Source organism: Entelurus aequoreus, linkage group LG26, assembly GCF_033978785.1.
Source record: "Entelurus aequoreus isolate RoL-2023_Sb linkage group LG26, RoL_Eaeq_v1.1, whole genome shotgun sequence".
Lineage (NCBI taxonomy): Eukaryota > Metazoa > Chordata > Actinopteri > Syngnathiformes > Syngnathidae > Entelurus > Entelurus aequoreus.
The window spans coordinates 5,044,252-5,070,537 of NC_084756.1; the positions used below are offsets into that span (position 1 = coordinate 5,044,252).

General features: G+C 38.0%; 1 protein-coding gene across 2 annotated transcripts in view; it reads right to left on the bottom strand.

The window, feature by feature from the left end:
- Positions 1-26,286, bottom strand: part of LOC133643628 (metabotropic glutamate receptor 4-like) — a 487,563-nt gene that overhangs the window by 21,708 nt on the left and 439,569 nt on the right. Inside the window, exons 8-9 of one of the 2 annotated variants that reach the window (XM_062038294.1) lie at positions 22,339-23,274; positions 20,251-20,277 (exon numbers count right to left, since the gene is read on the bottom strand). In XM_062038294.1, coding sequence (XP_061894278.1) covers positions 20,251-20,277; positions 22,339-23,274 — 963 coding nt within the window. The remainder of the gene's footprint in view (positions 1-20,250; positions 20,278-22,338; positions 23,275-26,286) is intronic. The other variant, XM_062038295.1, reaches the window with a different exon arrangement.

Here is a 26,286-nt window from a genome sequence, read left to right on the forward strand (position 1 = left end):
TCACCGCCCGGGACCCAGGGGGGGCTTCCTCTGCCGCGAGTCTAATGAGCGCAACATCCCGAGACTCAAGATGTCGCTGTGCTCCGCCAGCATCCATCTTCATTAGGTCTTATTGGGCCTGCGGAACTCGGCTGGGAATAACAAGTTGGGGGGAGGAGCTTGGAGCAGGTGGGCGGGACTTCTGGGGTGGGGAAGTCATCATGCATACTTTTGTACTTCTGAAGAAATGTAACCCCTAAATGCTCCTGAATAGTCATCAATTAGTTGGAATCCAGTCATCGAATAAAACACACTTAAGTGAAAAAAGGGGTTCTTAACTTTTTTGACCTCGGGGCCCAACTTTTCCACTACAAAGGGCCCCAGGGCCCCGCTCAAATATTAGTTATTAATCTTAATCTTGATAATAATCCTATTTAATTTGTTGTCAGATGACATGAAAGCATTTATGAGATTATTTCCAAGGCTTTGGTCAGGCTGATTACTACAAATAAATACTAATCAAATATACTGCAAGAGAAGGGATTCATAAAATGTGATAAAAAAATAACTAAATATGTCAATAAACTGTCAATAAAATCAAAATACAAAAGGAAAATACATTTTCACCACTTTAGTCATCATTTCTTGCGCTTCAGAAACATTCTGACTTCAGCTTCAGACTTCTTCTGTTTGTTTGATGATGTCATTACTGCCACCAGTGGTGGAACAGTGTATTACAACTGACTGGTTGAGAAACACTGGTGTGAATAAACAACATTTAGTCTTGATTACATAACATTCATTCTTTTTATGAATGCATTTTGAAAAATCATCAACATAAAAATTGCACTTTTAACAATTGTGCATTAATATATATATATATATATATATATATATATATATATATATATATATATATATATATATATATATATATATATATATATTTACTAAAACCCACACACCACCGCTCTCATGTATGATCAAGTGCAGCAGCCGATTTTATTCATTTTCAATTCTTAGACTCATTAAATGATTAAGCAAAGCAACATTATATAAATCAAAGGTTTTGGGGAATCGAATTAATCGTTGCTGCTGTATTTTATATATATATATATATATATATATATATATATATATATATATATATATATATATATATATATATATATATATATATATATATATATATATGTATATATATATATATATATATATATATATATATATATATATATATATATATATATATATATATATATATATATAAATAAATTATAATATACACACATAAATAATACATTTGCTTGATTGTGCATCACATGTGTTTCCAAACGTCCGTGATTGCTTGGAAATATGTGCTATACCATATTGACTATGTACTACCATATTAACTATGTACTACCATATAACTATGTACTACCATATTAACTATGTACTACCATATAACTGTGTACTACCATATAACTATGTACAACCATATTAACTATGTACTACCATATTACTTTGGACCATATTAACTATGTACTACCATATAACTATGTACTACCATATAACTATGTACAACAATATTAACTTTGTACTACCATATTACTATGGACCATATTAACTATGTACTACCAAATTAACCATGTACTACTGTATATTAACTATGTACTACCATATTAATCATGTACTATATTAACCATGTACTATTTTAACTATGTACTACCATATTAACCATGTACTACCATATTAATCATGTACTATATTAACCATGTACTATATTAACTATGTACTACCATATTAATTATGTACTACCATATTAACAATGTACTATATTAACTATGTACTACCATATTAAACATATACTATATTAACTATGTACTACCATAATAATCATGTACTATATTAACTATGTATTACCATAATAATCATGTACCATATTAACCATGTACTATATTAACAATGTACTACCATAATAATCATGTACTATATTAACCATGTACAATATATTAACCATGTACAAACCCCGTTTCCATATGAGTTGGGAAATTGTGTTGGATGTAAATATAAACGGGGCAGCACGGTGGGAGAGAGGTTAGTGCGTCTGCCTCACAATACGAAGGTCCTGAGTAGTCGTGAGTTCAATCCTGGCCTCGGGATCTTTCTGTGTGGAGTTTGCATGTTCTCCCCGTGACTGCGGGGGTTCCCTCCGGGTACTCCGGCTTCCTCCCACCTCCAAAGACATGCACCTGGGGATAGGTTGATTGGCAACACTAAATGGTCCCTAGTGTGTGAATGTTGTCTGTTTATCTGTGTTGGCCCTGCGATGAGGTGGTGACTTGTCCAGGGTGTAGCCCGCCTTCCGCCTGTTTGTAGCTGAGATAGGCTCCAGCGCCCCCCGCGACCCCGAAGGGAATAAGCGGTAGAAAATGGATGGATGGGTAAATATAAACGGAATACAGATATTTTCAAATCCTTTTCAACCCACATTCAATTGAATGCACTACAAAGACAACATATTTGATGTTCAAACTCATAAACTTTAATTTTTTTTTTGCAAATAATAATTAACTTAGAATTTCATGGCTGCAACACGTGCCAAAATAGTTGGGAAAGGGCATGTTCACCACTGTGTTACATGGCCTTTCCTTTTAACAGCACTCAGTAAAGGTTTGGGAACTGAGGAGACACATTTTTGAAGTGGAATTCTTTCCCATTCTTGCTTGATGTACAGCTTAAGTTGTTCAACAGACCGGGGGTCTCCCTTGTGCTATTTTAGGCTTCATAATGCGCCACACATTTTCAATGGGAGACAGGTCTGGACTACAGGCAGGCCAGTCTAGTACCTGCACTCTTTTACTATGAAGCCATGTTGATGTAACACATGGCTTGGCATTGTCTTGCTGAAATAAGCAGGGGCGTCCATGGTAACATTGCTTGGATGGCAACATATGTTGCTCCAAAAGCTGTATGTACCTTTCAGCATTAAGGGCGCCTTCACAGATGTGTAAGTTACCCATGTCTTGGGCACTAATACACCCCCATACCATCACACATGCTGCCTTTTACACTTTGTGCCTATAACAATCCGGATGGTTCTTTTCCTCTTTGGTCCGGAGGACACGACGTCCACAGTTTCCAAAAACAATTTGAAATGTGGACTCGTCAGACCACAGAACACTTTTCCACTTTGTATCAGTCCATCTTAGATGAGCTCAGGCCCAGCGAAGCCCACGGCGTTTCTGGGTGTTGTTGATAAACGGTTTTCGCCTTGCATAGGAGAGTTTTAACTTGCACTTTCAGATGTAGCGACCAACTGTAGTTACTGACAGTGGGTTTCTGAAGTGTTCCTGAGCCCATGTGGTGATATCCTTTACACACTGATGTCGCTTGTTGATGCAGTACAGCCTGAGGGATGGAAGGTCACGGGCTTAGCTGCTTACGTGCAGTGATTTCTCCAGATTCTCTGAACCCTTTGATGATATTACGGAGCGTGGATGGTGAAATCCCTAAATTCCTTGCAATAGCTGGTTGAGAAAGGTTTTTCTTAAACTGTTCAACAATTTGCTCAGGCATTTGTTGACAAAGTGGTGACCCTCACCCCATCCTTGTTTGTGAATGACTGAGCATTTCATGGAATCTACTTTTATAGCCAATCATGGCACCCACCTGTTCCCAATTTGCCTGTTCACCTGTGGGATGTTCCAAATAAGTGTTTGATGAGCATTCCTCAACTTTATCAGTATTTATTGCCACCTTTCCCAACTTCTTTGTCACGTGTTGCTGGCATCAAATTCTAAAGTTAATGATTATTTGCAAAAAAAAATCAGTTTGAACATCAAATATGTTGTCTTTGTAGCATATTCAACTGAATATGGGTTGAAAAAGATTTGCAAATCATTGTATTCCGTTTATATTTACATCTAACACAATTTCCCAACTCATATGGAAACGGGGTTTGTACTATATTAACTATGTACTATATTAACTACTAATCCAATGTTCCTTTAGTCCCAGGCTCCCACCTCCACTTCCTGCTAGTGTTGCCAAGACAACGGTACATTCAGACGGTCTCTCCAAGTAAACAGGTGTCAAGTTGTCCGGAAGCTGACGTAAAACACGGAGATGACGGGCCACGGCTCCACCAGATGTCCCGCTCTGAATAATGGAGAAGACCACCCGTGGTCACGGCGTGATGAGGTGTGCCACGGCTGGATAAGGTACATCAAGACGCAGGAATTGGAGCGTGGAAATGTGTGTGTGCTTTATGGGTGTGTCACCGCCATGCAGCGCCGCCATTATGATGCTTGTTTGCTTGGACGCGCTCATTCTGTGGAATAAGACGCTTGTTTATGGAGCACTGGTAGGAACATCACCGTCATGTGGTGCATCGTCATCATTCTGTGGAATAAGACGCTTGTTTATGGAGCACTGATAGAAACATCACCGTCATGCGGTGCATCGTCATCATTCTGTGGAATAAGACGCTTGTTTATGGAGCACTGATAGAAACATCACCGTCATGCGGTGCATCGTCATCAGTCCATCACCGTCATGTGGTGCATCATGATCAGTCCATCGTCTACAACCTGTCAACAACAAGTGTTCTAAACACGCCATTAAAGCCCATTATTACAATTATTTTTCATGTTTTTCATGGTAGTACATAGTTAATATGGTATTACATGGTTAATATGGTAGTACATAGTTAATATGGTAGTACATGGTTAATATGGTAGTACATAGTTAATATGGTACATAAATAATATGGTAGTACATGGTTAATATGGTAGTACATAGTTAATATGGTCCATAGTTAATATGGTAGTACATGGTTAATATGGTACATAGTTAATATGGTAGTACATCGTTAATATGGTAGTACATAGTGAATATGGTAGTACATGGTTAATATGGTAGTACATAATTAATATGGTAGTACATAGTTAATAAGGTACATATTTAATATGGTAGTACATAATTAATATGGTCCATAGTTAATATGGTAGTACATAGTTAATATGGTAGTACATGGTTAATATGGTAATACATAGTTAATATGGTAGTGCATAGTTAATATGGTCCATAGTTAATATGGTAGTACATAGTTAATATGGTATATAGTTCATATGGTAGTACATAGTTAATATGGTAGTACATAGTTAATATGGTCCATAGTTAATGTGGTAGTACATAGTTAATATGGTAGTACATATTTAATATGGTCCATAGTTAATATGGTAGTACATAATTAATATGGTCCATTGTTAATATGGTAGTACATAGTTAATATGGTACATGGTTGATATGGTAGTACATAGTTAATATGGTAGTACATAATTAATATGGTCCATAGCTAATATGGTAGTTCATAATTAATATGGTCCATAGTTAATATGGTCCATAGTTAATATGGTAGTACATAATTAATATGGTCCATTGTTATTATGGTAGTACATAGTTAATATGGTAGTACATAATTAATATGGTCCATAGTTAATATGGTCCATAGTTAATATGGTAGTACATAATTAATATGGTCCATTGTTATTATGGTAGCACATAGTTAATATGGTAGTAAATAGTTAATATGGTCCATAGTTAATATGGTAGTACATAGTTAAAATGGTACATGGTTGATATGGTAGTACATAATGAATATGGTCCATAGTTAATATGGTAGTACTGAGTTAATATGGTTCATAGTTAATATGGTAGTACATAGTTAATATGGTACATGGTTGATATGGTAGTACATAGTTAATATGGTAGTACATAGTTAATATGGTAGTACATAGTTAATATGGTCCATAGTCTATAGTGACATGTATACAAAATAAATGTAACATATTTTCCGGTAATATAACGTGCACCAATATATAAGATTCACCAACTAAATTATGAAATATATATATATTTTCCCATGTATTAACCACACCAAACTATAAGTCACAGATGTATACAGTATATATATATATGAGTTATTTACACAGAAATATTCTTCTAATAGTATAATATTATTTACATACCTTAACTGTTTCCAAACGGTGTATGCAACATGGCAGTAAAACAGATGATCAAACAAAACAGAAGTCATGGTCATGGACCCGCTAGCTGCGCAAGCTAGCTCTCCAATCAGCTAAACATATTAGCTAATGCTAACGACGCTATCAGTACAACAGCACGTACAAATTATGCATGAAAACACTCCTACAGACATCACACACGGGACGCTTTAGTAAGTCCGGATTGTTTTAGTTATATTGTAAAACGTACAATCGTTGCTTGTAAGAATCCATACGAGTAGAAACGCTATGGATGACCAGAAGACGGAACGGCACTTCTACGTTCCTGTGGACTATATGCCACAGATATATACATTGTTAAATTAGTTATTTACAAATGAATATTTTTTGTATGTTTAATTACATACCTTAAATGTGTTAGCATGTTAGCTAATGCTAACAACACTAACTTACAATGTCAGGTACAAATATGCATGTAAACACTCCTACAGACATCACACACGGGACGCTTTAGTAAGTCAGAATAGTTTTAGTTATATTGTAAAACTTACAAACGTTGCTTGGAGTGACGAATGGAGAATCCGTACAAGTAGGTATGTTATGGATGGCTAGAAGATGGAACAACGTGTACTTCTGGTTAAAAGCTCAGTCTAAAGAGAAGGACAATGCAGCACCTGCAGTGATCGAACTCGTCCAAAAGATGGCGCTGTAGCACAAACAGCAACACATCCATTTAGTGTATTTGCTTGTTTTGTTTCTTTTAAAACATCTGCATTATGGCTTTTAGCCAAGAAAAGTCTACAAATGATCTGCGCCGTTTTGTAGGCCGCAGGGTGAAGCGTAGGAAAAAGTCGCGGCCTATAGTCCGGAAATGATGGTATAAATTCAAGATCACACAAGTAATATAAGAACAAAAAAAAAGTTCATATGATATTAAAATAATAAAAATGCCATTACATAATGAAAATGTAGCTAAACAAAAAACATATGTGAAATGTTTAAATTGGTCATGAAATGAACAAAAACAAAATAAATAAATACATAACAAGTCTAAGTCTAGTTCATAGGTTCAATATAATTGTTTTTTTGCTTGATTAATACTGGACACTATTTATTTAAAACTTTCCATATTTCATCAGCTGCAGTGTTTATAAAGAAAAAAATATGTTATTTTATTCCCTACTTTAGCATCGCTCAGAGCAGCGGTAGAGGTTTTTAAAACTATGAAAAATCTCTCAGCCTTTCAAGTTGGAGCCCGGTAACAAGGGACTAAAACATTGAAATATTACTCAGTATTGAGAGCGGGATCAAACTTTTACAGAGTGTGTGAATACAAACCCCAGAAGCAGTGAAGTTGTCACGTTGTGTAAATGGTAAATAAAAAGAGAATACAACAAATCCTTTTCCACTTATTTTCAATTGAATAGACTGCAAAGACAAGATATTTCATGTTCACACTGAGAAACTTTGGTATGTGTTGCAAATATTAGCTCATTTGGAATTTGATGCCTGCAACATGTTTCAAAAAAGCTGGCACAAGTGGCAAAAAAGAGTGATAAAGTTGAGGAATGCTCATCAAAGACTTATTTGGAACATCCCACAGGTGAACAGGCTAATTGGGAACAGGTGGGTGCCATGATTGGGTATAAAAGCAGCTTCCATGAAATGCTCAGTCATTCACAAACAAGGACGGGGCGAGGGTCACCGCTTTGTCAACAAATGCCTGAGCAAATTGTTTAAGAACAACATTTCCCAAGCAGCTATTGCAAGGAATTTAGGGATTTCACCATCTACGCTCCGTAATATCATCAAAAGGTTCAGAGAATCTGGAGAAATCACTGCACGTAAGCGGCAAGGCCGAAAACCAACATTGAACGCCCGTGACCTTTGATCCCTCAGGCGCTAGTGCATCAAAAAGCGACATCAGTGTGTAAAGGATATCACCACATGGGCTCAGGAACATTTCAGAAAACCACTGTCAGTAACTACAGTTGGTCGCTACATCTGTAAGTGCAAGTTAAAACTCTACTATGCAAAGCCAAAGCCATTTATCAACAACACCCAGAAACGTCGCCGGCTCCGCTTGGCCCGAGCTCATTTAAGATGGACTGATGCAAAGTGGAAAAGTGTTCTGTGGTCTGACGAGTTCACATTTCAAATTGCTTTTGGAAACTGTGGACGTTGTGTCCTCCGTACCATAGAGGGAAAGAACCATCCGGACTGTTCTAGGGTGAAAGTGTAAAAGGCAGCATGTGTGATGGTATGGGGGTGTATTAGTGGCCAAGGCATGGGTAACTTACACATCTGTGAAGGCACCATTAATGCTGAAAGGTACATACAGCTTTTGGAGCAACATATGTTGCCTTACAAGCAACGTTATCATGGACGCCCCTGCTTATTTCAGCAAAACAATGCCAATGGCTTCATAGTAAAAGAGTGCGGGTACTAGACTGGCCTGCCTGTAGTCCAGACCTGTCTCCCATTGAAAATGTGAAGGCTAAAATATGAGAAGGGAGACTGTTGAACAACTTGAGCTGTACATCAAGCTAGAATGGGAAATAATTCCACTTCAAAAATGTGTCTCCTCAGTTCCCAAACCTTTACTGAGTGTTGTTAAAAGGAAAGGCCATGTAACACACTGGTAAAAATGCCTTTTTTGCAATGTGTTGCTGCCATTAAATTCTAACTTCATGATTATTTGCAAACAATGACAAAGTTTCTCAGTGTGAACATGAAATATCTTGTCTTTGCAGTCTATTCAATTGAATATAAGTTGAAAAGGATTTGTTGTATTCTCTTTTCATTTACCATTTACACAACGTGACAACTTCACTGCTTTTGGTTTTTTTTTGTAAAATGCCTCAGAGTCGGGGGAAGAAAGTGTTCTGTCCTGGATGTCGCTGATAAATCCTCCGAAGTTAACGGGACGTTCGCTGGGAAAACAACCTCGTTGTGATGTTCAAGCGAGCGTGTCGAGATGTCAGTTGACGATGTCGTCAGCGTAAAAAGCGGTCGTGTACGGGACGTTACTTTTTACCACGTCGAGGCAGGTGGGTGCATAAAGCGGCTCGTTGGCAGACCGGCAGACGCCACAGTCTGCATTATTCATGTCACATGCAGGCATTCTCTACAGCAGTGGTTTTCCAAGCCCGGCATTGTGAGCTCTGTGGAGTCTCAAAGGAATGGATTGATTGTGTCCGTCAGACCTTGCTGGTAGAGTCCGTGCCAGCGGGAGGATGTTCCCCCTGCTCTCCCCTGGTGGGACGCACAATGTCCCCCCTTGTTGCTCGGCCAGAAAGACCCTGTTCAATCTGATCGACACGTTTCTATGTTGGACCCTTTTGAGTTCGGAGCCAGGACCGAATAGAAGCGCCATGTCTGTGTCGCTTGACCCAGGATCCCTTCCATCGCCCTCCCTGGATCTGATCCATGGACTCGGTTCATCAGGTCACAAACACAGACTTGACAGAGGACTACTTTTCTCTCTACGAATGACGCATGACCCGCATACTCCCTGCAGGGTTACTCCGTTAGCCAATCATCTCACTATGCAGTGGAACTTCCGAAGTTGGCCGGCATCTCTCCTCCTAAGACTTCCAGGGAAGTCATTTGTTTATTGCTTGTATTCCGTCACGTGACTCCATCCCCAAGGTGGTGGTCAACCAGCTTGAGAACTATCTGAGTACAAAAGAGGCTTGCAGTCGTGGTCACTTGTAAAGAACATCATGTCATGGCTGGTCCGTCAGACCCTGCTGATGTAGTCCATGCCAGCGGGAGGATGTTCCCCCTGCTCTCCCCTGGTGGGACGCACAAAGTCCCCCCTTGTTGCTCGGCCAGAAAGACCCCGTTCAGTCGGATTGTCACGTTTCTATGTTGGACAATTTTGGGTTTGGAGCCAGGACCGAATAGAAGCGCCATGTCTGTGTCGCTTGACCCAGGATCCCTTCCATCGCCCTCCCTGGATCTGATCCATGGACTCGGTTCATCAGGTCACAAACACAGACTTGACAGAGGACTACTTTTCTCTCTACGAATGATGCATGACCCGCATACTCCCTGCAGGGTTACTCCGTTAGCCAATCATCTCACTATGCAGTGGAACTTCCGAAGTTGGCCGGCATCTCTCCTCCTAAGACTTCCAGGGAAGTCATTTGTTTATTGCTTGTATTCCGTCACGTGACTCCATCCCCAAGGTGGTGGTCAACCAGCTTGAGAACTATCTGAGTACAAAAGAGGCTTGCAGTCGTGGTCACTTGTAAAGAACATCATGTCATGGCTGGTCCGTCAGACCCTGCTGATGTAGTCCATGCCAGCGGGAGGATGTTCCCCCTGCTCTCCCCTGGTGGGACGCACAAAGTCCCCCCTTGTTGCTCGGCCAGAAAGACCCCGTTCAGTCGGATTGTCACGTTTCTATGTTGGACAATTTTGGGTTTGGAGCCAGGACCGAATAGAAGTGCCATGTCTGTGTCGCTTGACCCAGGATCCCTTCCAGCGCCCTCCCTGGATCTGATCCATGGACTCGGTTCATCAGGTCACAAACACAGACTTGACAGAGAACTATTTTTCTCTCTACGAATGATGCATGACCCGCATACTCCCTGCAGGGTTACTCCGTTAGCCAATCATCTCACTATGCGGTGGAACTTCCAAAGTTGGCCGGCATCTCTTCTCCTAAGACTTCCAGGGAAGTAATTTGTTTATTGCTCGTATTCCGTCACGTGACTCCCTCCCCAAGGTGGTGGTCAACCAGCTCGAGAACTATCTGAGTACAAAAGAGGCTTGCAGTCGTGGTCACTTGTAAAGAACATCATGTCATGGCTGTCTTGAGTTTCCAATCATTTCTACAACTCTTATTTTTTCAAGTTTCACTGCAATAAGGGGCTTTTGGTAGCCATCCACAAGCTTCTGCTTGAATTTTTGACCACTCCTCTTAACTAAATTGGTGCAGTTCAGCTAAATGTGTTGGTTTTCTGACACTGACTTGTTTCTTCAGCATTGTCCACACGTTCAAGTCAGGACTTTGGGAAGGCCATTCTAAAACCTTCATCCTAGCCTGATTTGGCCATTCCTTTACCACTTTTGACGTGTGTTTGGGGTCATTGTCATACTTGCCAACCCTCCCGATTTTCCCGGGAGACTCACGAATTTCAGTGCCCCTCCCGAAAATCTCTAGGGGCAACCATCCTCCCGAATGTCTCCCGATTTCCACCCGTAAAACAATATTGGGGGCGTGCCTTAAAGGCACTGCCTTTAGCGTCCTCTCTCACCTGAAAAGGAAACTATTATATATGTCTCCGTTATCCATAGTTGTATCTATAACCCATAAAGTAGGCAGGCACGGAGCTATTTCTCAGCGTGTGTTTATTCCAGCCGGCACGTTAATACACTGACACACAACATCCGGATTCCCATCATGCATTGCTTCAAAACTACGGCAGGTAGTAATGTTTAAAACCATAACAGAGACGAAGCAGAAGAACGAAGAAGAGACATGGCGACGACGAGTAAGAAGAAGAAGTACGCTCGCAAGTTCCAAAATTATTGGAAAAAATCATTTCAGTTCATCCAGGACAGCTCGAAGGGGAAGGGGTATGCTGGCTGATCAGACTTCTCCATTGAATACACCCCATCAACTGCGCCCAAGACCCAACCTCCGGGCTGATGATTTTAGCTTGTCCTGAAGAATTTGGAGCTAATCCTCCTTTTTCATTGTCCCATTTAAAGCAGCAGTTCCATTGGCAGCAAAACAGGCCCAGAGCATAATCAATCAATCAATCAATCAATCAATCAATGTTTATTTATATATCCCTAAATCACAAGTGTCTCAAAGGGCTGTACAAGCCACAACGACATCCTCGGTACAGAGCCCACATACGGGCAAGGAAAACTCACACAAACAGTCAAACAGCTTTGACTGATTTCATCTGACATCACATGGACAAAGATCAGACCTTCTGGAGGAAACTTCTGTGGTCGGATTAAACAAAAATGGAGCCGTTTGGCCACAATACCCAGCAATATGTTTGGAGGAGAAAAGGTGAGGCCTTTAATCCCAGGAACACCATTCCTACCGTCAAGCATGGTGGTGGTAGTATTATGCTCTGGGCCTGTTTTGCTGCCATTGGAACTGCTGCTTTAAATGGGACAATGAAAAAGGAGGATTACCTCCAAATCCTTCAGGACAAGCTAAAATCATCAGCCCGGAGGTTGGGTCTTGGGCGCAGTTGGGTGTTCCAACAGGACAATGACCACAAACACACGTCAAAAAAGGTAAAGGAATGGCTAAATCAGGCTACAAATAAGGTTTTAGAATGGCCTTCCCAAAGTCCTGACTTAAACGTGTGGACAATGCTGAAGAAACAAGTCCATGTCAGAAAAGCAACACATTTAGCTGAACTGCACCAATTTTGTCAAGAGGAGTGGTCAAAAATTCAAGCAGAAGCTTGTGGATGGCTACCAAAAGCACCTTATTGCAGTGAAACTTGCCAAAATTGTGTTGAAAACGACTCAAATTGGGTTGAAAACGATCTAAATTGTGTTAATAAACTACTTAAATTGGGTTGAAAACTACTTAAATTGGTTTGAAAACTACCCAAATTAGAATGAAAACTATTCAAATAGGGTTGAAAACTACTCAAATTGGGTTGAAAACTACTAAAATTGGGTTGAAAACTACCCAAATTGGGTTGAAAACGATTTAAATTGGGTTGAAAACTATTTAAATTGGGTTGAAAACTACTCAAGTTGGTTTGAAAACTACTCAAGTTGGTTTGAAAACTATTCAAATTAGGTTGAAAACTATTCAAATTGGGTTGAAAACTACTCAGATTGGGTTGAAAACTACTCAGATTGGGTTGAAAACTACTCAAATTTGGTTGAAAACTACTCAAATTGGGTTGAAAACTACCCAAATTGGGTTAAAAACGATTTAAATTGGGTTGAAAACTACTCAAGTTGGTTTGAAAACTACTCAAAATGGGTTGAAAACTACCCAAATTAGGTTGAAAACTATTCAAATTGGGTTGAAAACTACCCAAATTGGGCTGAAAACTACCCAAATTGGGTTGAAATTACCCAAATTAGGTTGGAAACTATTCAAATTGGGTTGAAAACTACCCAGATTGGGTTGAAAACTACTCAAATTGGGTTGAAAAGTACTCAAATTGGGTTGAAAAATACCCAAATTGCGCTGAAAACGATTTAAATTGGGTTGAAAACTACTCAAGTTGGTTTGAAAACTACTCATGTTGGTTTGAAAACTACTCAAACTGGGTTGAAAACTACCCAAATTAGGTTGAAAACTATTAAAATTGGTTTGAAAACTACCCAAATTGGGCTGAAAACTACCCAAATTGGGTTGAAAACTACCCAAATTAGGTTGAAAACTATTCAAATTGGGTTGAAAACTATTTAAATTGGGTTGAAAACTATTTAAATTGGGTTAAAAACTACTCAAGTTGGTTTGAAAACTACTCAAGTTGGTTTGAAAACTACTCAAATTGGGTTGAAAACTACCCAAATTAGGTTGAAAACTATTCGAATTGGGTTGAAAACTACTCAGATTGGGTTGAAAACTACTCAGATTGGGTTGAAACTACTCAAATTGGGTTGAAAACTACTCAAATTGGGTTGAAAACGATTTAAATTGGGTTGAAAACTACTCAAGTTGGTTTGAAAACTACTCAAGTTGGTTTGAAAACTATTCAAATTGGGTTGAAAACTACCCAAATTGGGCTGAAAACTACCCACATTGGGTTGAAAACTACCCAAATTAGGTTGAAAACTATTCAAATTGGGTTGAAAACTACTCAAATTGGCTGCGATGAGGTGGCGACTTGTCCAGGGTGTACCCCGCCTTCCGCCCGATTGTAGCTGAGATAGGTTCCAGCGCCCCCCGCGACCCCGAAGGGAATAAGCGGTAGAAAATGGATGGATGGACTACTCAAATTGGGTTGAAAACTACCCAAATTAGGTTGAAAACTTTTCAAAAAGGGTGGAAAACTACTCAGATTGGGTTGAAAACTAGTCAAATTGGGTTGAAAACTACCCAAATTGGGTTAAAAACAATTTAAATTGGGTTGAAAACTACTCAGATTGGGTTGAAAACTACCCAAATTGGGTTGAAAACGATTTAAATTGGGTTGAAAACTACTCACGTTGGTTTGAAAACTACTCAAGTTAGTTTGAAAACTACTCAAATTGGGTTGAAAACTACCCACGTTAGGTTGAAAACTATTCAAATTGGGTTGAAAACTACTCAAATTGGGTTAAAAATTATTTAAATTGGGTTGAAAACTACTCAAGTTGGTTTTGAAAACTACTCAAGTTGGTTTGAAAACTACTCAAATTGGGTTGAAAACTACCCAAATTAGGTTGAAAACTATTCAAATTGGGTTGAAAACTACCTAAATTGGGCTGAAAACTACCATCATTGGGTTGAAAACTACCCAAATTGGCTGCGATGAGGTGGCGCCTTGTCCAGGGTGTACCCCGCCTTCCGCCCGATTGTAGCTGAGATAGGCTCCAGCGCCCAACGCGACCCCGAAAGGAATAAGCGGTAGAAAATGGATGGGTGGACTACTCAAATTGGGTTGAAAACTACCCAAGTTAGGTTGAAAACTTTTCAAATTGGGTTGAAAACTACTCAGATTGGGTTGAAAACTACTCAAATTGGGTTGAGAACTACTCAAATTGGGTTGAAAACTACCCAAATGGGGTTGAAAACAATTTAAATTGGGTTGAAAACTACTCAGATTGGGTTGAAAACTACTCAGATTGGGTTGAAAACTATTCAGATTGGGTTGAAAACTACCCAAATTGGGTTGAAAACGATTTAAATTGGGTTGAAAACTACTCACGTTGGTTTGAAAACTACTCAAGTTAGTTTGAAAACTACTCAAATTGGGTTGAAAACTACCCACATTAGGTTGAAAACTATTCAAATTGGGTTGAAAACTACTCCGATTGGGTTGAAAACTACTCAAATTGGGTTAAAAACTATTTAAATTGGGTTGAAAACTACTCAAGTTGGTTTGAAAACTACTCAAATTGGGTCGAAAACTACCCAAATTAGGTTGAAAACTATTCAAATTGTGTTGAAAACTACTCAAATTGGGTTGAAAACTACCCAAATTAGGTTGAAAACTATTCAAATTGGGTTGAAAACTACTCAGATTGGGTTGAAAACTACTCAAATTGGGTTGAAAACTATTCAAATTGGGTTGAAAACTACTCAGATTGGGTTGAAAACTACTCAAATTGGGTTGAAAACTACCCATATTGGGTTGAAAACGATTTGAATTGGGTTGAAAACTACTCAGATTGGGTTGAAAACTACCCAGATTGGGTTGAAAACGATTTAAATTGGGTTGAAAACTACTCAGATTGGGTTGAAAACTACTCAGATTGGGTTGAAAACTACTCAGATTGGGTTGAAAACTATTCAGATTGGGTTGAAAACAACCCAAAGTGGGTTGAAAACTATTTATATTGGGTTGACAACTACTCACGTTGGGTTGAAAACTACCCAAATTTGGTTGAAAACTATTTAAATTGGGTTGAAAATTACTCAAGTTGGTTTGAAAACTACTCAAGTTGGTTTGAAAACTACTCAAATTGGGTTGAAAACTACCCAAATTAGGTTGAAAACTATTCAAATTGGGTTGAAAACTACTAAGATTGGGTTGAAAACTACTCAAATTGGGTTAAAAACTATTTCAATTGGGTTGAAAACTACTCAAGTTGGTTTGAAAACTACTCAAATTGGGTTGAAAACTACCCAAATTAGGTTGAAAACGATTCATATTGGGTTAAAAATTACCCAAATTGGGCTGAAAACTATTCAAATTGGGTTGAAAACTACTCAGATTGGGTTAAAAACTACTCAAATTGTGTTGAAAACTACTCAAATTGGGTTGAAAACTACCCAAATTGGGTTGAAAACTATTTAAATTGGGTTGAAAATTACTCAAGTTGGTTTGAAAACTACTCAAGTTGGATTGAAAACTACTCAAATTGGGTTAAAAACTACCCAAATTGGGTTAAAAACTATTCAAATTGGGTTGAAAACTACTCAGATTGGGTTGAAAACTACTCAAATTGGGTTGAAAACTACTCGAATTGGATTGAAAACTACCCAAATAGGGTTGAACACTACTCAGATTGGGTTGAAAACTACCCAAATTAGGTTGAAAACTATTCAAATTGGGTTGAAAACTACTCAGATTGGGTTGAAAACTACTCAAATTGGGTTGAAAACTTCCCAAATTGTATTGAAAACTACTCAAATTAGGTTGAAAACTATATCAATTGTGTTAATAAACTACTCAGATTGGGTTGAAAACTACTCAAATTGGGTTGAAAACTTCCCAAATTGTATTGAAAACTACTCAAATTAGGTTGAAAACTATATCAATTGTGTTAATAAACTACTCAAATTGGGTTGAAAACTACCCAAATTTAGGTTGAGGGACATGTAAGCAAATATTAACATTGCTGTATGTATACTCTTGACCCAGCAGATTTGCTCACATTTTCAGTAGACCCATAATAAATTCATAAAAGAAGCAAACTTCATGAATGTTTCTTGTGAGCAACAAGTATGTGCTCCAATCACTACATCACAAAAAAATAAGAGTTGTAGAAATGATTGGAAACTCAAGACAGCCATGACATGATGTTCTTTACAAGTGTATCTACACTTTTGACCACCACTGTAAATCTTCCTGCAAAAAAACCCAACTATGCAATGGAATAGATCCCTATACCGTATTTTTCGGACCATAGGGCGGACCAGATTATGATGCGCCCTATGGCAGTTGGTCTATTTTCATACAAAAGGCTACCGGACTATAAGGCGCATTATAAGGTCATTTTTATCTAAATGTAAAATACTTCCTTGTGGTCTACATAACATGTCGTGGTGGTTCTTTGCTCTAATTTTTTGACAGATCATCTCCAAGCCGCTTTCTGATGCGCCTCTCCGTTTTGGGGGCGGTCGTGTTTACGTGCCTCCACTTCCACAGCGTCTTCTCCCCGTCATTTTGTTGCACCGCTAGTTTTTCTACCGACAGATATAAGTTATAATGAATGAATGCCCCACAACAAGAGGATTAGAGAAAAAAGAAGGAGCTTACTGAGTACAATGGCGGACGCGCACACATTTTCGGGACTTATGCAGATCCCAAATACACATCAGCAGGTACCGATAGGTAAGAAAAGTTGTTTCTGCATAATATTGCCTGACAAAAAGCTGGATTATGTCTCCTAATAAGTGTCATTTTGGGGTCTTTATACACACTATAATAACACCGTATGTTGAAGCACAGTACGTCTGACTATTGTAGCCGTAATAATCCGACAATCCATCAAGCGGTGCGGCTTCGTAGCTTACCAAAGTCCTACTAAAAAATGTAATGGATTTTTAGAGCGTGTGTAATGTTCTATATTCTAATTGGAATATTAAAAGTTTCGGTGTTGTTTACTGGCGTCATCTTGCAGTCTACACGTATCTCTTATGTTTGACTGCCATCTACCGGGTACACTTATAATTACTACATGTACCAAATAAAATAGCTTGGAAGTCGGTAAGCACATCCAGAAGTATTGCATACATTAGGCACAACGTTGTGTACGTGATGAACGATTCATTTATGATTGTTTATCAAAATATAACTATAGATGTCAACATTGTGTATGTGCTGAATGATTAATTTATGATTGTTTATCAAAATATAACTATAGATGTCAACATTGTGTATGTGCTGAATGATTAATGTATGATTGTTTATCAAAATATAACTATAGATGTCAACATTGTGTAGGTGCTGAAAGATTCATTTATGATTGTTTATTAAAATATAACTATTTTTGTCAACATTGTGTACGTGCTGAAAGATTCATTAATAATTGTTTATCAAAATATAAATATAGATGTCAACTTTGTGTATGTGCTGAAATATTCATTTATGATTGTTTATCAAAATATAACAATAGATGTCAACATTGTGTACGTGCTGAAAGATTAATGTATGATTGTTTATCAACATATAACTATAGATGTCAACATTGTGTATGTGCTGAATGATTCATCTATGATTGTTTATGAAAATATAACTATAGATGTCAACATTGTGGTTGGCTGAAAAATGTATTTATGATTGTTTATCAAAATATAAATATAGATGTCAACATTGTGTACGTGCTGAAAGATTCATTTATGATTGTTTATCAAAATATAAATATAGATGTCAACATTGTGTATGTGCTGAAAGATTCATTTATGATTGTTTATCGAAATATATCAATAAATGTCAACATTGTGTATGTGCTGAAATATTCATTTATGATTGTTTATCAAAATATAACTATAGATGTCAACATTGTGTATGTGCTGAGAGATTAATTAATAATTGTTCATCAAAATATAACTATAGATGTCAACATTGTGTACGTGCTGAACTATTCATTTATGATTGTTTATCAAAATATAACTATAGATGTAAACATTGTGTATGTGCTGAAAGATTCATTTATGATTGTTTATCAAAATATAACTATAGATGTCAACATTGTGTACGTGCTGAAAGATTAATTTATGATTGTTTATCAAAATATAACAATAGATGTCAACATTGTGTATGTGCTGAAATATTCATGTATGATTTTTTTATCAACATAACTATATATGTCAACATTGTGTACGTGCTGAAAGATGCATTAATAATTGTTTATCAAAATATAACTAAAGATGTCAACATTCTATATGTGCTGAAATATTAATTTATGATTGTTTATCAAAATATTACTATAGAAGTCAACATTGTGTATGTGCTGAAAGATTCATTTATGATTGTTTATCAAAATATAACTATAGATGTCAACATTGTGTATGTGCTGAAAGATTCATTTATGATTGTTTATCAAAATATAACTATAGATGTCAACATTGTGTATGTGCTGAAAGATTCATTTATGATTGTTTATCAAAATATAACTATAGATGTCAACATTGTTTATGTGTTGAATGATTCATATATGATTGTTTATCAAAATATAACTATAGATGTCAACATTGTGGTTGGCTGAAAAAATTATTTATGATTGTTTATCAAAATATAACTATAGATGTCAACATTGTGCATGTGCTGAAAGATTCATTTATGATTGTTTATCAAAATATAACTATAGATGTCAACATTGTGTACGTGCTGAAAGATTCATTTATGATTGTTTATCAAAATATAAATATAGATGTCAACTTTGTGTATGTGCTGAAAGATTCATTTATGATTGTTTATCAACATATAACTATAGATGTCAACTTTGTGTATGTGCTGAAAGATTAATTAATAATTGTTCATCAAAATATAACTATAGATGTCAACATTGTGTATGTCCTGAACTATTCATTTATGTTTGTTTATCAAAATATAACTAAAGATGTCAACATTGTGTATGTGCTCAAAGATTTATTTATGATTGTTTATTAAAATATAACTATAGATGTCAACATTGTGCACATGCTGAAATATTCATTTATGATTGTTGTCTTTGGTAAAAATGTAACTCTTTTAGGTTTTGCAGACATTTGATTCATTTTATTTAGACTCGCCGAGTTGGTGCTTTTCAAAACATGTGTTAAAGAAATAAAAATAGCATCAAGATAATATTAAAACATTTAAAGTATATCAAACAAACCTTTAACGAAGCGATGACTACAAACTTGTGCTTTCTTTGACTCCCTTGGACTGGAGTGTGAGCTAAGTTTCTTGTCAATGTTTCGTAAAATCTCGCACTCTTTCGCCCTTTTTGATTACCCCTCGAGTAACTCTGAAAAAACATTTCGTTTTTTCGCGATTCGAACGATTCATACAGCCGAAAATAACACAAGCATAGGGCATTTTTTCTTTGAGAAAGGCTAAATGGAGCCCAATACCCATTGAGAACAGAGCTAGCTTGACCACCACGCGTATTCATTGAGCCGTCAGTAACACAAAGGCATGTTTTTAAGCACTGGAGCATTTGAGCTTCAAGTATAAAACATCTAGTCAGCCACTGTAAAATACAACTAAATCAATCTAAAATAAAGTGAATCATTTCAATTCTCACAATGTTGGTGGTTTTCAACTTTTGTTTTGGTTGAACTCCAAATTTGAGCACATTTTGGGCCGTTCAACTTCCGGAAGTTCCACAGTGCCACCATATGTGTCGACGTGTTAGTAAAATGTTAGTACGTAAGGAACGGTTTTGACGGTTTTACCATGGAAATCTTGGAGAGGATCTCACCCTAAAGGACAGAGCGGGATTGGAAGAGTGGAAGAAGCAAGTTAGAACTGGGAACGGATCCCGAGAAGACATTATATTTTCTTACTTAAACAGATTGCAAAGCAGCAGAGCCTGAAGTTGTGAGCTAAATCTCTTGACATTGCAATGAACAAGCCTCTAAATATGAGCATGCAACACTTCAAACTCAAATAGACTCAGGTTGCATGAAAACTTCACCAATCTGGGGAATCTCGCTCTAATGACTTTTTACCACCATATGTTACGTTTAGTATTTACAGCTTTATTTCATAAGTTCAAAATGTTGCGAATTTGCAGCTCGAAACAAGCACGAGTCGTGCTTGTTTGGGATCTCTGCTGGGGGGACTACTGGAATCCGTCATTTTAGCTTTGTTTCTACGGAGCCCCTAAAGGGACATGGGGGAATTTTTTTATTTCAAATGTTTTATTTTTTTTAAATTTTTTTAGACATGTATCTTGTGCACACGAGAAACTTTCTCGTGCACATGAGAAATTTCTTATAATGTTAAAAAAACAAAAAAATAAAAAATAAAACTTTTTTTTTTTTTTTAGACATGTATCTCGTGCACAGGAGATACATGTCTAAAATATATATATATATATATATATATATATATATATATATATATATATATATATATGTATATATATATATATATATATATATATATATATATATATATATATACATATATATATATATATATATATATATATATATATATATATATATATATATATATATATATATATATATATATATATATATATATATATATATTTATAACTTTATAAAAAGTTTCTTGTGCGCATGAAAAAGTTTCTCGTGCTTGTTTGGGATCTCTGCTGGGTGAACTACTGGAATCCGTCATTCTAGCTTTGTTTTTACGGAGCCCCTAAAGGGACATAGGGGAATTTTTTTTTTAAATAATTTTTATATTGTTTTATTTTTTTAGACATGTATCTCGTGCGCACAAGAAACTATCTTGTGCACACGATAAACTTTCTGGTGCACACGAGAAACTTCCTATAAAGTTAAAAAAATAAAATAAAATAAAATAAAACATTTTTTTTTTTTTTTTTTTAGACATGTATCTTGTGCGCACGAGAAACTATCTCGTACACACGAAAAACGTTCTTGTGCGCAGGAGATTTATGTCTAAAAAATATATATATATATATATATATATACAAATATATATATATATTTTTTTTATAACTTTATAAAAAGTTTCTCGTGCTTGTTTGGGATCTCTGCTGGGTGAACTACTGGAATCCGTCATTCTAGCTTTGTTTCTACGGAGCCCCTAAAGGGACATGGGGAAGTTTTTTTTTTTATAATTTTTTTTCGTTTTTATTTTTTTAGACATGTATCTCGTGCGCAAGAAAAACTCTTGCACACGAGAAACGTTCTCGTGCGCACAAGAAGCTTCTTATAAAGTTAAAAAAAATTATTTAAAAAAATAAAACATTTTTTTAATTTTTTATTTATTTTTTTAGACATGTATCTCCTGCGCACGAGATAGTTTCTCGTGCGCAGGAGATACATGTCTAAAAAAATAAAAATTAAAAAAGTTATAAAAAAAACAAACTTATATATATATATATATATATATATATATATATATATATATATATATATATATATATATATATATATATATATATATATATATATATATATATATATATATATATATATATATATGTATATATATATATATATTTTTTTTTTTATAACTTTATAAAAAAAATCTCGTGTGCACGAGATAGTTTCTCGATACATGTCTAAAAAAAAAATACAACAAAAAAAATAAATAAAAATATAAAATTCCCCCATGTCCCTTTAGGGGCTCTGTATGTTTCAGTGTACAGTGACTACAAAACAACCTGGACATTATGAATACATCTCATGGTCTCTTAAGATCTTTTGGTCATTCAGTGAACTAGTTTAGGGAAAGACATAGGGCGCTAAAATGCTTTTGAGGAAAGGATCAAAGAAGTCATTTTCAGAAAAGGAAACACACTCTGGCGGCATTCCTACCTTTTCTGTTGACTGCGAGGTGCCGAAGAAGATGGGGATGAAGGCGAGCCAGATGATGCAGGTGGTGTACATGGTAAAACCAATGGGTTTGGCCTCATTGAAGGTCTCTGGTACTCCTCTGGTTTTAATGGCGTAGACCGTACAGGTGACCATTAGCAGCATGCTATAGCCCAGCAGGCAGATGAGGGAGAGGTCAGAGATGTCGCACTTGAGCACGCCAAGGGCCATGGACGGATTAGAGGTCCTCTGATCCTCGTAATCGATGATGGCCTTGGAGGGATCCAAGCCGAACCAGATGCACACGCCCAGCAGCTGCACCGAGGCCAAGGTGAACGTGATGATGAGCTGCGACGCCGGGGAGATGAACCGGGGCGCGCTCAAAGACATGGTGCCTTGGTCGAAGATGCGGTAAATGCGGTTGGTCTTGGTGAGCAGGGCGGCGTAGCTGATGCTCATACCCAAGCCCAGAAAGATCCGCCTCAGGGAGCAGATCCCCACATCAGGGGTGGAGATCATCAGGAAGGTGGTGGCGTAGCAGAGAAAGATCCCCGTCAGCAGCACGTAGCTGAGCTCGCGCCCCGACGCCTTCACGATGGGGGTGTCGTTGTAGCGGACGAAGGTGACCATCACGAAGAGAGTGGCCATGATGCCGACCACCGCGATGAGCACAGGGATCACCGCCCACGGAGAGCTCCACTCCAGCTTTACGATGGGGATGGGAACGCAGCCCGTGTGGTTCTGGTTGGGCCGCAGGTCGAAGCGGCACATCTTGCAGGTGAACGTGTCCGCCTGGTACTGGTAGCCGTCGCAGCGCTCGCAGTGCCAGCAGCAAGGGATGCCCTTGACCGTCTTCTTGCGCTCGCCGGCCCGACAGGGCTGGCTGCAGATCGACGAAGGGATCTGGCGGACCATGCCGGGCCACTGCATCGAGCGAACCTTGAAGGCGGAGGGATGGAAAAGAGACATAATCAACGAAGAGACATAACAGGTGTGTCGCTGGTTTGTTGTCTTGAGCCTTCATTGGCCTGAATACACAATGGGCGTTATACTTTTTTACGTGTATTGTATATTTTCAGTCTTGCAAATCTGAAAGAAGGAATAAGCATAAAGCCCAAAAGCAGTGAAGTTGTCACGTTGTGTAAATGGTAAATAAAAAGAGAATACAACAAATCCTTTTCAACTTATATTCAATTGAATAGACTGCAAAGACAAGATATTTAACATTGGAACTGGTAAACTTTGTTATTTTTTGCAAATATTAGCTCATTTGGAATTTGATGCCTGCAACGTGTTTCAAAAAAGCTGGCACGAGTGGCAAAAAAGACTGAGAAAGTCGAGGAATGCTCATCAAAGACTTATTTGGAACATCCCACAGGTGAACAGGCTAATTGGGAACAGGTGGGTGCCATGATTGGGTATAAAAGCAGCTTCCATGAAATGCTCAGTCATTCACAAACAAGGACGGGGCGAGGGTCACCACTTTGTCAACAAATGCCTGAGCAAATTGTTTAGGAACAACATTTTCTCAACCGGCTTTTGCAAGGAATTTAGGGATTTCACTATCTACGCTCCGTAATATCATCAAAAGGTTCAGAGAATCTGGAGAAATCACTGCACGTAAGCCATGATATTACGCACCTTGGATCCCTCAGGCGCTACTGCATCAAAAAGCCACATCAGTGTGTAAAGGATATCACCACATGGGCTCAGGAACACTTCATAAAACCACTGTCAGTAACTACAGTTGGTCGCTACATCTGTAAGTGCAAGTTAAAACTCTACTATGCAAAGGGAAATCCATTTATCAACAACACCCAGGAAACGTCGCGGGCTTCGCTGGAACTGAGCTAATCTAAGATGGACTGATGCAAAGTGGAAAAGTGTTCTGTGGTCTGACGAGTCCACATTTCAAATTTTTTTTGGAAACTGTGGACGTCGTGTCCTCTGGACCAAAGAGGAAAAGAACCATCTGGATTGTTCTAGGTGCAAAGTGTAAAAGGCAGCATGTGTGATGGTATGGGGGTGTATTAGTGCCCAAGACATGGGTAACTTACACATCTATGAAGGCGCCATTAATGCTGAAAGGTACATACAGCTTTTGGAGCAACATATGTTGCCATCCAAGCAAGTTATCATGGACGCCCCTGCTTATTTCAGCAAGACAATGCCAAGTGTTGCGTCTGACCAGTCTTCCCTCTGAGGGAATTAAAGTCACTGGTCAATCCCAAGTTCTTTAGATGACATACATGCTGAGTAAGAAGGACCATCAAGACATAATATTGTGGAGAATGCATATATGTTTAAGAGTTATTTCTTTATTCATAGTCATGTTTAAATCAGCTAGTATTTTTCCATTTGTACTCTTTCTATGCTTGTATCTTGTGTCCGCAGATGTCTGTGTAGTGTCTTGAGGGGTTGGAATGTGGGAGTTGGTGAACTCCCTTTTTATCTTGTCTGTATTAGAACAATTAGACTGTGTTCCTTTCTGGACAGGATGGGGGCTGTTTTTGTATTCAATAAGTTGTCTCTTCCTGTTTGAATGTTAGACCAATTCGAGACGCCGGTATGACCACATTTGTGTGAACTGGTTTCCTAAAGCTTTAGTAAAACTTGATAATATTCCTATTCTGTCTTGATGGTCCTTCTTACTCAGCATATATGTCATCTAGAGAATTTGGGATTGACCAGTGACTTTAATTCCCTGAGAGGGAAGACTGGTGAGACGCAACACAAGCCAGGTGTTACAACAGCGTGGCTTCGTAGTAAAAGAGTGCGGGTACTAGACTGGCCTGCTTGTAGTCCAGACTTGTCTCCCATTGAAAATATGTGGTGCAATATGGAGGCTAACATATGAGAAGGGAGACTTTTGAACAACTTAAGCTGTACATCAAGCAAGAATGGGAAATAATTCCACTTCAAAAATGTGTCTCCTCAGTTCCCAAACCTTTACTAAGTGTTGTTAAAAGGAAAGGCCATGTAACACACTGGTAAACATGCCATTTTTGCAATGTGTTGCTGCCATTACATTCTAAATTCATGATTATTTGCAAAAAAAAAAAAAAAAGAAGTTTCTCAGTGTGAACATGAAATATCTTGTCTTTGCAGTCTATTCAATTGAATATAAGTTGAAAAGGATTTGTTGTATTCTCTTTTTATTTACCATTTACACAACGTGACAACTTCACTGCTTTTTTGCTTTTGTAAAACTAAGGAAGGAAAATAATTTAAAAGAAGGAGCATCAAGCCTCAACAAGAAAACTGGAGCTTCTGCTTCTTTATCCGCTAACTATCTGCACACGCTGGGTGAGGGCAGAATAATGAATTCATAGACAGTGCGGTGAGAAAGTCGATGTGTTTACTATGTAATTAGAGTATAACCTGCGGGGACACTTTCTGGCGAAACGTCCACATTTCGGGGGCCCTTGAAACGGCGTCCCCCCCCCCCCCCCCCCACCCCCCCCCCCCCCCCCCACAGTTAAATAGCCCCGCTGCACGTCCTTCAACCCAGCGTCTTCAAGACGGATTCAGGCCTGCTTCCTTTAATGATTTCCTTTTCTGGCTCCAGACTGGCACGCTGGCCTCTAAAAAAAAAAAAAGGTGCTTAATTAAAAAGACAAAACGGCGCACTAATTCAATTAAAGTTGGCTTCTGCGCTCAGAAGTGGTGCGCTCCATCACTTGAAGGAAGTCGTTTGAAAAGAAGGACAAAAGCCGTTTCATGTCTTCAACTTTAATCTCCTTTGTCCGCCCGAGGCCTCGTCTTCATATTGTCAAAACCTCATTTGTTTTATGTAATTTACGGCTCTGAGGCCGTCACTTCATCTCGGCCCGCGCCCACAGTATTGTTTTTTGGGAGCCGCCGGGAGGGACGCTATTACATTTTGTCAGTCCGTAAGCTCTCTTGGCTTTTCTTTCTCATCACACGCTGCCCAGTAAATCATTCAAAGGG